This window comes from Otolemur garnettii, unplaced genomic scaffold (assembly GCF_000181295.1).
Source record: "Otolemur garnettii isolate 467f Iridium unplaced genomic scaffold, OtoGar3 scaffold00004, whole genome shotgun sequence".
NCBI lineage: Eukaryota > Metazoa > Chordata > Mammalia > Primates > Galagidae > Otolemur > Otolemur garnettii.
The window spans coordinates 506,404-521,669 of NW_003852399.1; the positions used below are offsets into that span (position 1 = coordinate 506,404).

At 35.0% G+C, this 15,266-nt stretch overlaps 1 protein-coding gene across 2 annotated transcripts in view; it reads left to right on the top strand.

Annotated features, from left to right (window-relative positions):
• The window catches only part of ADCY8 (adenylate cyclase 8), a 251,173-nt gene that overhangs the window by 47,338 nt on the left and 188,569 nt on the right, over window positions 1–15,266 (top strand). For both annotated transcript variants that reach the window (XM_003782340.2, XM_012810007.2), the window contains exon 2: window positions 11,377–11,526. In XM_003782340.2, coding sequence (XP_003782388.1) covers window positions 11,377–11,526 — 150 coding nt within the window. The remainder of the gene's footprint in view (window positions 1–11,376; window positions 11,527–15,266) is intronic.

Here is a 15,266-nt window from a genome sequence, read left to right on the forward strand (position 1 = left end):
GCCCAGTGATAGATGGGACTGTTTGCTTTTTTTGTTGATTTATTTGAGCTCTCAATAGATACTTGTTATCAAGCCTTTGTCAGATTAGTAACATGCAAATATCCTTCCCATTCTAAACGTCATCTGTTTGCTTTGTGTGATTGTTGTGTCCTTAACTGTGCAGAAGTTTTTCAGTTTAATTAAATCCAATTTTTTAATTTTTATTGTTGTTGCAATTACCGCTGAAGTTTTCTTCATAAAATCTTTCCACAAGCTGACATCCTCAAGAGTTTTTCCAACACTTTTTTCTAGGATTTTTATTGTTTTATGTCTTAGATGTAAATTTTTTATCTATCTTGAGTCAATATTTGTAAGTGGTGAAAGGTGCATGTCCAATTTCAGTCTTTTACATGTGGTTATCCAGTTCTCCCAGCATCATTTATTGAATAGAGATTCTTTCCCCAAGTATATGCTTTTGTGTGGTTTACCAAAGATTAGATGGACATAAGAGATTTATTTCATCTCTTGATGTTCTATTTGTTCTGTTTCAAATGTCTGTTTCTATTTTTGTGCCAATAACATGCTGCTTTGGTCACTGTGGACTTGTAATATAACCTAAAGTATGGCAGAGTGATGCCTCCAGCATGTTTTTAATACTAAGAATAGCCTTGTCTATACAGGGGTTTTTTCTGGTTCCATACAAAATGAAGAACTATTTTTTCCAGTTCAATGTAACGTTGGTATTTTAAAGGGGATTGCATTGAATCTGTAGATTGCTTTGGGTGGTATACACATTTTACCAATGTTGAAAGAGCATGGTATGTTCTCACATTTATTGGTGTCTTCTGCTATTTCTTTTCTTAAGGTTTTATAATTTCTCTTTGTAGAGGTTCTTCACTTCTTTTATTAGGTATATTCTGAGGTATTTCATTTTCTTTGAAGCTATTGTTAAGAGAATTGTGTTCTTGATTTTCTTCTCAACTTGACTGTTATTGGCATATACAAAGGCTACTGATTCGTGGGCACTGATTTTATACCCTGAGACATTCCTATATTTTTTGATCACTTTTAGGAAGGAGTCTTGTAGTTGAGTCTCTAGGGTTCTCTAGGTGTAAAGTCATATCCTCAGCAAAGCGAGAGAGTTTGACCTCCTCTGTCCCCATTTAGATGTCCTTTATATCCTTCTTTTGCCTGACTGCATTAGCTAGAACTTCCAGAGCTATGTTAAATAGTAAAGGTGATAGAGGACATCCTTGTCTGATTCCTGTTCTAAGTGGAAAGCTTTCAGTTTTACTCCATTCAGTATGATATCAACTGTGGGTTTTTAATAGATGACTTTAATCATTTTAAGAAATGTGCCACCTATGTCTATATTCTTAAGTGTTCTTGTTAAAAACAGATACTGAATTTTATCAAATGCTTTTTCTGCATCTATTGAAAGGATTATTTTATCATTTTTTGCTTCTATTGATATGGTAAGTTACATTGATGGATTTTCATATGTTAAACCAGCCTTTCATCCCTGGGATAAAGCCTACATAATTGTGATGTAAATTTTTTTAATGTATAGCTATGATCTATTGGCTTATATTTTATTGAATATTTTTGCACCAGTATTCATTAGTGAAATTAATGTTGTAGTTCTCTTTTTAGTTGGTTCCTTTTCTGGATTTGGTATCAGGGTAATGTTTGCTTCACAGAATGTGTTAGGGAAGGTTCCTTCTTCCTCAATGTTTTGGAATAGGTTCTTCACTTTAAGTATAAGATCATTTTTGAAGGTTTGATAGAATTCTGCTGTGAAATGTCTGATCCAGGGCTTATTCTTATGTTGGAAGATTATTTTATTGTTTCTTCAATTTCAGTGGTTGATATTGGTCTGTTCAAGAGATGAATTTCTTTCTAAGTCCAGGGAGATGGTGTGATTCCTGATATTGGTCCATTTTCTCCACATTATCAAATTTCTGGGTGTAAAGTTTTGTGTAGCAGTCAGAGATAATCTCTTCTGTCTCTGTGGGATCTGTTGCTATTTCACCTTTCTCTTTTCTTTTTTTTAATTAAATCATAGCTGTGTACATTAATGCAATCATGGGGTACAGTGTGCTGTTTTCATATACAATTTGAAATACTCTCATCAAACTGGTTAACGTAGCCTTCATGTCATTTTCTTAGTTATTGAGTTAAGACATTCATACTCTGCTTTTAGAAAGATTCACTTGTACCCTTGTAAGATAAAGCATAGCGATGACCCCACCAGTCACCCTCCCTCCACCCCATCCACCCCTCTCCCCTCCCCTGTCCCTTCCCCCTTCCCACATTCTAAGGCTATAATAGCTTTCCTATGAAAGCTATAAATTAGTTTCAAAATAGGGCTGTGTACATTGGATACTTTTTCCTCCATTCTTGAGATACTTTACTAAGAAGAACATTTTCCAGCTCCATCCATGTAAACATGAAGGAGGTAAAGTCTCCATCTTTCTTTAATTATGCAGCCCTTTTTCTTTCTTATTGAGGTTATTAAAGATTTTGCTTTTCTGTTTGTAGTTAATCTGGCCAAAGGCTTATCAATTTTGTTTATCTTTTTGAAGAAGCAATTTGTTGTTTCATTGATTTTCTAAATGATTCTTCTGGTTTCAATTTCATTTATTTCTCATTTAATTTTGGTTATTTCTTTTATTCTGCTAGATTTGGGATTGAATTGCTCTTCCTTTTCCATTTCCTTAAGATGATTCATTAGATTGTTGATGTGCTCTCTTTCTGGTTTTCAGATATAGGCATCTAATGTGATAAATTTTTCTCTGAGGACTGCTTTTTCAGTGTCCCACAGGTTTTGGTAACTTGTAGCTTCATTGTTATTATGTTTAAGAAATTTAATAATTTTCTCCTTTATCTCTTAACTCAGCTGTCATTCAAAATAAGATTGTTTAAGATCCATGCCTTTGTGTGGGGATGAACTTTTTTGTTGGAGTTGAGTTCCAGCTTTATTGCCTTGAGGTCTGAGAAAATACAAGGTATAATTTCAATTCTTGCAATTTTATTGAGACTTGACTTTGATCTAGGATATGATCTATTTTGGAGTATGTTCCATGGGCTGATGAGAAAAACATATATTCCTTACCTTTGGGATGGTGTTTTCAATATATATCCATTAAGCCCATTTTTTCTAGGATTGCATTTAAGTCCCGTGTATCTTTGTTGAGTTTCTGTTTAGAGGATCTGTCCATCTCAACCAGAGAGGTGTTAGTCTCCAGCTATTATGGTGTTATAGGTTATCATAGTGCTTAGAACAATCAATATCTGTTTCTTAAATCTGGGAGCATTTAAGTTGGGTGCATAAATACATAAAATTGAAATTTTCTCTTGATGTATTGTTCACTTGACCAGTATTAAGTGACTGTCTTTGTCTTTCCTAACTCTAGTTGCTTTAAATTCACATGTATCTAAAAATAAGACTGCAATCCCCTCTTTTCTTCTGGTTTCCATTTGTGTGAAATATTGTTTCCCATCACTTTACCCTGAGTCTTTTTTTGTCTTTCAAAGCTAAGTGTGCTTCCTAGAGACAGCAAATGGATGGCTTTTGTTGTTTTATCCAATTATCCACCCTATGCTTATTCAGTGGAGTATTCAAGCCATTAACATTTATTGAGAGAATTGATAAATGTAGTGGAGTTCTATGCATCTTATTTTGTGAAGGTCCATTGTTTAGTTTAAGTCCATTGCTTAGTTTTATCCTTTGCACCATTGCAGAAGCTATGTTTGTCCTTTAGTTTCTGTGTATTTACTTTGCTGATGGTCTATTTTGATAGTCAGTGTGGAGAATGGGTCTAAGTATTTCCTGTAGAGCTGGTCTTGTTGTGACTAATTTCATCAGTATTTGCATATCAGTAAAAGATTCATTTCTCCATTGATTTTTGGAGCTTAGTTTAGGAGGGTACAGAATTCTGTGCTAAAAATTGTTTTGTTTAAGAAAGTTAGAAATAGCTGATTATTCTCTTCTGAGTTAGAACGTTTCAGCTGAAAAGTCTGCTGTCACCCTGAAGGATCTACCCTGATGGATCTTCCCCTGTAGGTCAATTGGTGCTTGCTCTTGGTATTTGCAGAATTTTCTTTTCATCTTGATTTTGGACAGGTTCATTACAATGTATTCTTTGAGTTGGTCTTTTTGTGTTGAGATGACCCGGGCTTTGACATCCCTCTAAAAAGAGTGTTTTGGAATCTTTAGTGATACTTAGGCAGTTTTCATTTATGATATTTTCCAGTAGGGCTTCCATTCCTTTGAGACATTCTTCTTCCCCTTCAGTAATACCTATAATTAACATGTTTGAACACTGATGATGTCCCATAATTCTCTAAGCAAATATTCTACTTTGTCTCTACTCTTTTTTGCCTCTTTAAGTGGCTGGCTTAGCTCAAGAGTTTTATCCTCTAGCTCTGAGATTCTTTCTTCTCCATGGTCTAGTAAGTCATTGGTACATTCTACTGTACCTTTAATTTCTTTCTTTCCTTTTTTTTTTTTTTTTTTTTTTTTAGAGACAGAGTCTTACTTTGTTGCCCTTGGTAGACTGCCTTGGTGTTACAGCTCACAGCAACCTCAAACTCTTGGGCTTCAGTGATCTTTTGCCTCAGCCTCCCAAGTAGCTGAGACGACAGGCACCCACCACAACATCATGCGATTTTTTAGAGATGGAGTCTCGCTCAAGCTTAGGCTGGTCTCAAACTCATGAGCTCAGGCAATCCACTCACCTTAGCCATCCAATTTCTGGGATTACAAGCATGAGCACCATGCCTGGCCCCTTGCATCTTTAATTTCTTTGATTGACTCCTTTAAGTCCTTAAGCTCTGTCATATCTCTTCTATATTCTTTATATTGCCCATCCATTTTTTATTCTTTTTCTTCACTTTCTCATCAATTCCTTTTATTGTTCTTTCCATCTGTATTTTAAATTCCCTTTCTGCTATTTCCATTAATTCTTTATAGTTGGAATCTTCTGCAGTAGCTATCTCATGATCCCTCAGAGAAATTCCTCTATTCTGGTTTTTCATGTTGCCTGAATTTTTCTGTTTGTTCTTCTTTGTGTGCGTTTTCTTCTTTCACTTCCTTCCTCTGCTTTTTCCTTGTCAGTAACTCCTTCACTTTAAATCATGTTATCTCTGTGCTTAGGGATTGAAGTGGCCTTTTGGTATAAGGCTAAAAGGAAGATAAAGGTAAAGAATGAGAAGAGAAAAGGAAAAGAAAAAGATAGAAGAGGAAAATAAAATAAGGGGTGGAAAAATAATTGAAGAAAAGGAGAGAAAAATGACAGTAAGAGAAGGTCAGAGTGACAGGAGAAATAGTGGTGTTTGGTGGGGTGCTTTAACCATACCTACAGCTCTTGAATCTTGAGGGGCCAGGTTAGGAGTATTCCTCTAAATCAGGAACTCCTTGCCAGCCTGGAAAAAAACAAGACCCTACCTCTGCCAAATATAGAAAGAAATCAGCAATATGTTGCAGTGGGGACATACCAATATCTTCTTTCTGAAGGCCAAAGCTAGAAGTACACCCCAGACTGTGAGTTTGTGGCCTCCTTGAGGGAGACCAATGCCACCCCCCTCCAGCCAGACCAATGCCATGACCCCAAAGCCCTCAGAGGAGAGAAGAAAATGAAAAACAAATGAAAAATGAAAAATACTATTTTATAAGATAAAAAAGAGAGAAAAAGGGGATATCTTCACTGTTGTGTGAGAAATTTCTATGGAAAAGATGAGAGAAGTTGAAAGACCTCTATGAAAAGAGAGGAAAAGTGAGAAATAGAAAGGAAAGAAATAATAAAAGTGGCTAAACACTATAAAAATGGAGAAGCCTTTCCTATTGAAAAAAGTAAAAGTGAAAAAATATAAATACAACCAACCAAACAAACAAAAACTAAAAAACAAGCAACAACAACAAGAACCAAAGAGGAAAAAAAAAAAGAAAAGAAAAAATGATAAAAGTAGCAATGTAAAACAATATATTTGGGTGTATACATATGTATATATATGTATGTGCATATATATATATATTATAATATACATATATAATATATACATATACATATATATACATATAATATATACATATAATATACATACATAATATATACATATATATATATATATATGGCAATATATTGCTTGGACAGGTGTTACTGTGGTTTTACAAGATGGAGAACACACACTGAATTCTTTTTTTGTATTTGATGGGGGTCAAAATCCACTCTTGAATTACAAAGGAGACTGGATTTTCTCTTCCTGACTTCTTTGACCTCAATCTGTGCCTGTTCACTTTGTCAACATTCAGTTTCTACAAGACTGAGCTCCCAAAGCTCTCACCAGACTTCCCAGGAGGCACATTAAACAGTGTCCCCTGGCAGCAAAATGGCCCTCTTAGGAAGTGCAGGGCACACTCAGTTCAGGGCAAGGATGGCCACTCAAGCTCAGCACACACTAGAGCAGTCCAGGCACTAGGACCCTGCAGGTTATTCCTTCAATGCTTTTGGTGTTCTTATAATGGTGACACTTCACCAGCAGCCAAGCTGGTGGGAGAACCACCCCACCTGGAATTCAACCCCAGCCACCTGATGTTCAAGTCTACTTACTGTTCCAGCAAGCAGCCCAGTCCAAAATTAAAATAATGCAGGACAGACCTTTCCCATCCCTAGATCTCCACAGGAGAGCTGGCCAACCAGCCAGCCTCTGCTCATACCAAGCATCTGCTTTCCATGTTGGTTTTCTTCAGCTCCAGACCTCCTGCTTGGCTCCTCAAGTCTACTACTACTTCACTGTGCCTCTGGAGTGATGCTTCTGTGCAGATTCCCCAAGCCAGAGGTGGCTGATATCCACTTTCCCCTCTTACAACAGGAGTAGCTGGCAAAAAGATGTCTCTAGTCTGCCATCTTACTCCACATCCCCATGATGTCATTTTTAACCTATGAAATTGTTAGTAATCAAAAATTGATAATTTAATAGGATTCACAAGTAATAAAAGTATATTTCTTCTTTTCCAAACTTTATTACTTTTATTTTCTTTTGGTCTCTCTTTTTCTGTCCTATTGAGATGGCTAGGACTTGAGAATGATATTGAATACATTTGTTCATAACCAGTATTCTGTTCAAAGTTTTACCATTGAGCAGAATGTTTCCTTTAAGGGTTTTTTATGTTGCTGTTGATTTTTCTATATAGTGATTAAGAAAGTTTACTTCTGGGGTGGCTCCTGTGGCTCAAAGGAGTACAGCACCAGCCCCAAATGCCGGAGATGGTGGGTTCAAACCCAGCCCTGGCCAAAAACTTCAAAAAAAAAAAAAAAAAGAAAGCTTACTTCTAATCTTATAAAATTTAAGTGAAAGACTAGTGAATTTACCTCATATAATGAGGTAATGATGTTTTTTAAAGCCATAGATATGATGAGTCATATTATTATTTGATAGTGTTAAGGTACATTCTTATACCTGGGAAAATTTAATGTAGTTAAAATAAATTATCTTCTCTATACATTGATGTCTGCAGTTTGCTCAATTTTGCATAGAAATTTCTTTCCATAAGTTCATAAGTGAGATTTTCCTGTAATTTAACTAAATTTAGTTACTACTGTTTTAGTATAAATGTTATGTCTGCCTTATAAACTAAGTATGGCATCTTCTCTATTTTCTATTGTCTGGAGCAGATTACAAAAAATTTAAATTATTTCTTCCATAATTGTGTGTAGAATACTTTGATGAAACCATTTGGGTTTGCTGCTTTCCTTGGGTAAATATTTTTAATTATAATTCCATTTATTTCATTTTTCTCCCTTCTTGAGTCAGCCATGTTAGAGATGTATCTTCAGAAATCTCTCATTTCCTTTTAATATTTTTATTAGAATTAAATTTCATAATATCTCTGTATTCTCTATTAATTTCTGCAATATTTTTGACTGTAAAATTTCTCTTTTAAAATATGCATCTTTTCTCTTTTATTCTTTATTAAATATATAACAAATGTTTCTTTTATACTCTTTTCAGAAGATAATTTTTTAACTTTATTGATCCTTTTACCCACTTCATCCTTTATTTTTATTTCATTAATTACTATTTCTATTTTATTATTTTTCTCTTCTACATATTCTGCATTTTTGGTTGTTGTTGTTTTTGTTTGTTTGGTTGGTTGGGTTTTTTTGCTTTTTGCCTTTTTTCCGAAATCCTTGAGTTGAATGGCTAACATGCATTTTAATGCTTCTTTTTTGTAAACAAAGAACTTATAACTATAAATTATTCTGTGAGGTCTACTAAGTTTATTTAGTTATTTTTTCATAATTTGTGATTTTACATATTTCTAATTATAATATATGATTACATACATTTGTTTTTTAGAAATATTTCTGATTTCCAAATGCACAACACCTTACTAGCTATCTTTTTATATTGCTTTGTAACTTGATTTCAGTGTAGTCCCATTGACTTTGGTTAGGTACTACTACTTCTTGGAAATATGCTGTGATTAGCTTCAAGTTCTTTCTTAAGGTCATATTTTACAAATTTTCAATATGGGCTTAAAATTTTTCAATATGTACTACCCAGGTGTTGGAGACTCTGTTCCATATCAACATTAATTGTATGAGCTATTCATATCATCTTAGCTTATTTTTAAAAGTTTGCTTGATATTCCATGCTGTACATACACCACAATTTCTTGAAACATTCATGGGTCAGTGGGCACTTGGGCTTCTTCCATGACTTAGCAATTATGAATTGGGCTGCAATAAATATTCTGGTACATATATCTTTGTTATAATGTGATTTTCGGTCTTCTACACCATGGAATATTATGCAGCCTTGAATAAAGATGGAGACTTTACCTCTTACATGTTTATATGGATGAAGCTAGAACATATTCTTCTTAGCAAAGTATCTCAAGAATGGAATAAAAAGTATCCAATGTACTCAGTCTTACGGTGAAACCAATTTATAGCTTTCTTATGAAAGCTATAACCCGATTATAACCTAAGAAGATGGGGAAAGGGGAGAAGGGGGGGAGGATGGGTGGAGAGAGAGTAATGGGGTGGGACCACATCCATGGTGCATCTTACAAAGGTACATGTAAAATTTACGAGGTGTAGAATATAAATGTCTTAACACAATAACTAAGAAAATGCCATGAAGGCTATGTTGACCAGTTTGATGAAAGCATTTCAAATTGTATGTAAAACCAGCACATCATACCCCATGATTGCATTAATGTACACAGCTATGATTTAATAAAAATAAATAATGTTTGATATATTAACTGCTGAAAATTATGTTAAAATAGACCACTATGACTGTAGATTTATAAATAATTGCACAGTTTTATTTAATATTTTTCATTGTATATTTGGGATTATGTTGCTAAACACATCCAAGTTCAGAATTTTTTTTATTTTGCAGTTTTTGCCTGGGGCTGGGTTTGAACCTGCCACCTCCAGCATATAGGGCCAGCGCCCTACTCCTTTGAGCCACAGGCTCTGCCCCAAGTTCAGAATTTTTATATCTTCCCAGTGTTTAAATCTTTTATCATTATACAATAACTCTATCTCTAGTAATGATATTTTGACTTTCAAGTTTTTTGTATCAATATATTTTAGAAATACCTCTAATAAGCAGCATGTAGTTTATTTATTTTTATCCAACCCAAACATTTTATCATAAGTGAGGATATATCTCATAACATTTTTCCTTCTTTCTGTCCAAGATTTTCTTTGGATTTTAGTATTTTGACTATGATGTGCCTAGGTATCATTACATTTATCCTGTGTCAGATTTGCTGAGCTTTTTGTACCTGGAAATGTGAATCTTCATGAACTTACAAAATTTCCATTAAATATGAAATTATTTGTGTTTGTTCTCTCTTTCCTTTCCTTCAGAGAAATCTAATATATGTATGATAGGCCATTCAATATTTCAATATTATCAAATCACTAAAACCTTTTTTCCCATCTTTTTTACCTTTTTTCTTCAGAATGAGTATTTTCTAATTGAGGTATTTTTAAGTTTATTGATTCATCTATCAGCTACATTCTACTCTTAATATCATCCAATGAATGATTTTGTAATCAATAGTGAATTTTTCTGTCTTAGAAATTTTTCTTTTTGTTTGTGGTTTCTATTACTCGGCTCATTTCCTAGCTTTTCATTCATTGATAGGATATTTACTTTTACATCACTGAGAAAAATTGCCAGGGCTACTATAATTTTGACCTACTAATTCTAACATCTGGGTCAGATCAGAGTGTGTGTCTGTTGATTTTTTTTTCTCTTTAGTATGAATCACATTTTAACGTTTATTTCTATGTCACACAATTTTATACTAAGTTAAAGACATTGTAAATGCTATGTGGTTAGGACTCTGGATTGTCTTACATTCCTTTGGAAATAATGATTATTGTTTGTTATATTTTAGCAGGTGATTAAACTGGTTGCAATCAAATGAAGTCTTTGTAATTCACACTACAGTTCAAATCTTAGTTCGGTTCTTATATCCTTAACTCATCTGTTGTCTGCCCTGGGCATGTGTGGTTCCGGGAACAGATTATACAAGAATGTCAGGTTCTCCTCACTGATTCTTTTCTTTTTGGAATTCTCCCCTCAATTTTTAGAAGCTACAGTTGTTTCAAACTCTGTTAGTTGCCTCTTTGGTTCACCAGTTTTCTATTAGAATTGTAACTCCCCATACTTCACTAACTCTGGCCTTCCTGTCAGTCTGAAGTCATAAAAATAAAGATATTTATGCTGTATTATTCTTTTCTTTCATGTGTGGACACCCCTTGCCTGCTTTTCTTTAGTGGAGATAGTTGGGAAGAAGGGAAATATGAAAATAGGAAGCTTAATTTAAGAGTCTAGCAAGGAGATTTTGATGCTTAGGAATAGAATAATGGAAATGGAGAGGAAAATGAGTTGACAAATGTAATATTTATAGTATAATTTCACAAATAAAACTTGAATTCTACCCAAGAGGACCTGAGAACACCAAAGTCAAAATACAGCAATGTATTCATTCAATGGATTCCATCCCTGTTTTTAATTAGTCTGTTGCCCTTTTGCCCACTTGATTATTCAGCCCTTTGGATGGCAAAAATTTAGCTACTAAAGGGGAGTGGTAGGTCAAAGTAAGAAAAAAAATGAACCCAAGCAGTTGGTAAGGAAGAAACTTTAAATTAGATAGAGTGGTCAAAGAAGGCTTCTCTGGGAAGATGACATTTGATCTGAGATTTGAAGGAAGGGCATGATTCTATTAACATTCTATTAAGGATTCAGATTACTACATCAAGATTTACCTTTGAATTTTTTCTTCTCTTTTTGTTTCTCTTTGCCTCTAAACAGCTCTTGTTTTAATCTTGTTTTAACCACCTGACCAGACTGTGTTTGTTTTAGGTTGTGGCCCAGGCAGTGTTATTCATGTGCATGAACACAGCTGGAATCTTCATCAGTTACCTGTCAGACCGGGCCCAGCGCCAAGCCTTCCTGGAGACGCGGAGGTGTGTGGAGGCCAGGCTGCGCCTGGAGACAGAGAACCAAAGACAGGTACCACTGAAAAGGCTGTGTATCCAAGTTATCACATAGACAGTCATGGAATTATATGGAGCTTTTTTTTTTTCCTCCCAAACATATCTGGACTTCTCTCAAGCATATCCAGACTTGCAAATGTTCTCTGGAAGTTTGCATAATGAGATTCTAGGTTCTAAAATAGTTATGCTAGACTTAAAGCTCCAAGTGAGTTGGGGTTATTATCTACACTCAATGAATTATTTCCCATAAGAAATAAAAAGACTATAGACACAAAGTGGTTTTCTGGCACCTCATACTTCACCCAGAATTTTAGAAGAGATATTGTATCCAGTAGATTCTAGGGCCATGTTGCCAATCCCAGAATAAGGGATATAGTAGGAAGGGCAAGTTGGATTGGGAGGTAGGCAATGATCTCTAGTTTGGAGAATTTAAATGAAGAAATTTCTTGGACTTTCTGACTGGATGGATGATATAGAGGCTTAAAAAATAGTTTTGAGCTCAGATAATATGTTTCTCTAAAATGAAATTAGCTTTCAGAGCATAAAGAGTTGCCCCTATTAACATTATTCGTATATTCAAGATCTACATATACCTTTGCTTCTGAAAACAATATTCCCAGAGGAATATCAGGAATGTGTTGAATAAATGTTCATGGGAGTGCTGGGTTTTAGAATCAAAATATATTCCAAGTTCATATACTGTTAAGAATTCTGTAATACATATATTAGTTTTGTTAGATTAGGTTCTTTGTTATAACTGTGTCTTGTTTCACATAATATAACATACTTGTTATTTTAAGCTTTATGCAATAACAGTTTGAAAAATTATAATGAAAGTAGCTGTGAAAGACTCAACATTTTCTTCGTGACTACTTTGATCAAATCATCAGGAACACATGAATGTTTGAAGTGGGTGAAGTGAGGTCTGTGTGGTAATGGATGGGCCAGACAGGTAGGGTGCAACTGCCAAGACCCACCTCCCACGACCCACCTCCCACAGCCGTATGCTATTGCCCGGAGCAAGGAGGAAACTATTGAATTCCAGATCTCTCCTTGATTTCACATAATTCAGAATAGGGAATTTATAAGTTAATATCTAAAATAATTATAGTTAGTAATTTTATTGTAGTTTCTTTCCTTAACTCTTGAAATAATTTGGAAAAATAACTTTAAGGAGGAAAGCACCTTGTACAATAAACATGAGTATCTCCTAGGACTGTGTATTATGTTTCCGTGCAAAACAGAGCAGTTGGCAGACTGGCACATAACTCTTTCCATGGGACCTGTGCCAATTCAGAGAATGCTGCCATATTAATAATTTATTCAACTGTTCCTGATGCTTTATCACAACAAGAGCTGCAGTTGTGGGTGAATTCTCTGGAACGCCTCTTATTTTAGTGTTTATGAAATATTGGAGATGCTGAGAATTACTGCCTTACCTCGTCCATTAGACATTACTTCCTTTCCCATCCTTTAAGTTGGGGCTCTTAGAGTCACTTTGACTTAGTCATGTGACACGTGGAAAGATCTTCCACCATCCTCCTTAATCTTTATGTTTTTAAACTTGGTAGATGAAGAAAGAAAATAATATACACAGATGAGAACAGTTGATTACTAGAATGTGGTTAAATGACTATTAGGGGTTGTGCCATGGCACTTATTACTTCCAAGTTCAGCTACTTAGGCCACTTAACTCTCAGCTCCAGTTTCCTCAGCTTACATGGGGAATACCTTTCTCTTCAGCCTTACATTTGCCTCGAATGAAATAATGTATATGAAACAATACAAAATTATAAGTCAGCCTCATTTTTTTTCCTTGATAAAATATAAGCAAAGACTATTTTTTGTGGAAGGCTCTTTGTTCTCAGGATTGGGTAAAATATGTTGTAGGCTTCTTATATTCTTATGTTCACAACTAGGGTAAAGTATTTCTGGCATATTGACCATCCTTCCAACACCCAAGGGCAGCAGCTGAGATAGTGTTACTTTCCATTGGTATTTGATCTCTGCTTCGAGTTTCCATTATCCCTGAGAACTTCCTCAGTGGTAGATGGGCAGTGGATTGTAGCAGAAAAGACATAGGCTTTAAATGAGACTGCCCTGGATTTTGAAATCTTTGTTTAGATACTATTTTAGGGAGTTTCAGCAACCTCTGAGTCTTAGTTTCCTCATCTATAGTAAGGGGCTATTCACGCCTTTCATGAAAAGTCTCCTTAGTGGTTAGAATTGTTGCATGCAATGCCCTTGCAACCCAGCAAGAGTTTGTTTTAGCATTATTATTTATTATATGTATTGATTTATATGAGTCAGTCAACATAGTTCAGTTCCAAGAACACTCACTTGAGACTGCATTATGGATTGGCTTGTCTTCGTTGAAATAACTGAGGGTAATTTATATGGAGGTAAATCAGGATAGTGGTACTCCTTAAGTATACAGCAACCAGAACTCATCATTAAGTTCCATCCATATCTTTTAAAATATCATGTGTCCTTAACAAATTCATTCCCATGTGCCTCTTATCAGAGCTAATTAAAGTGTTATAACTGTTAAAAATTCTATACCCTGTAAAGGAGACTCTGTAAGTGCCTAAGTGACAACAGAAAGTTTTTCTTGAATAATTATCTAAAAAAAAAAAAATAATAATAACATTTTTTTGCAATTATAAATGTACAATTAAAGAAATCATATTTTACAAAAATGGTCAAGTTTTGTAGGATTCTTGAAGCACTTGTTTCTCTTGCAGTAGTTTAGGAAGAAAGTATTTAAATGACTTAATTTATTTAACCATGAATTAATTTGCTTTTTGAAGGTCTTGTATGTGCTTGGAGCCCTGCTGGGCATTAGGAATGTAGGGGTAACTAAGGATCAGTTCCTGGCCTTAAAGAGTTTACCAGGTATGGAAGGAGACAGACTACTACACAGACACAGAAATAGTGTACGTGTCAAAGCTAAACTGAAGGCTTACAGAAGGCTACCTAGAAGGGTTGCCTGAGTGCTCATGTAGATAGGGTTTAACTCAGTGGAAGAGCAGCAGAGAGTACCAGATAAAGGGTAAAAAGAGTAAAAAACACATTAAAACATCTAACCATCTTCTCTTTTTTTTTTTTTTTGAGACAGTGTCTCACTCTATTGCTCAGACAAGAGGGCCATGTCAGCCTAGTTCATAGCAACATCAAACTCCGGGGCTCTAGTGATCCTTTTGCCTTTGTGTCCCAAGTAGCTGGAACTACAGACTCCCACCATAACACCTGACTATTTTTTTTTCTATTTTTAGTAGAGATGAGGTCTCACTCTTGCTTAGGTTGGTTTTGAACTCTTGAGGTCAAGGGATCCAACCACCTTAGCCTCCTAGAATGCTAGGATTATAGGCGCGAGCATTTGCCCAGCCATATGTAAACATCTTGAAAGAAGAAAACTGTATTAAAATTGTAGTACTTCAGTCACGTTTGACTCCTGCAATTACAAGAGATATAAGATACAACATGCAAGATAACAAACATTGCTGGCATGCATCATTATAACTTTAATACCATTTCTCCTTTCTTAAAATGTGTATACCTTTTTTGGCACCCTCCATATACATATCTATTTAAGGATAGTAATGCTAAGCTGTACCATTTTGCTGATACCCTCCAGCAAATTGTACACATCTTCAGTGGGACACTACTACTTCCATTCAATAACAAGTAGATATTTAGTGTTACCTGTTCAAAGTGCTGTGTACACCAAAGTGAAGGACATCTATTACAGATCTC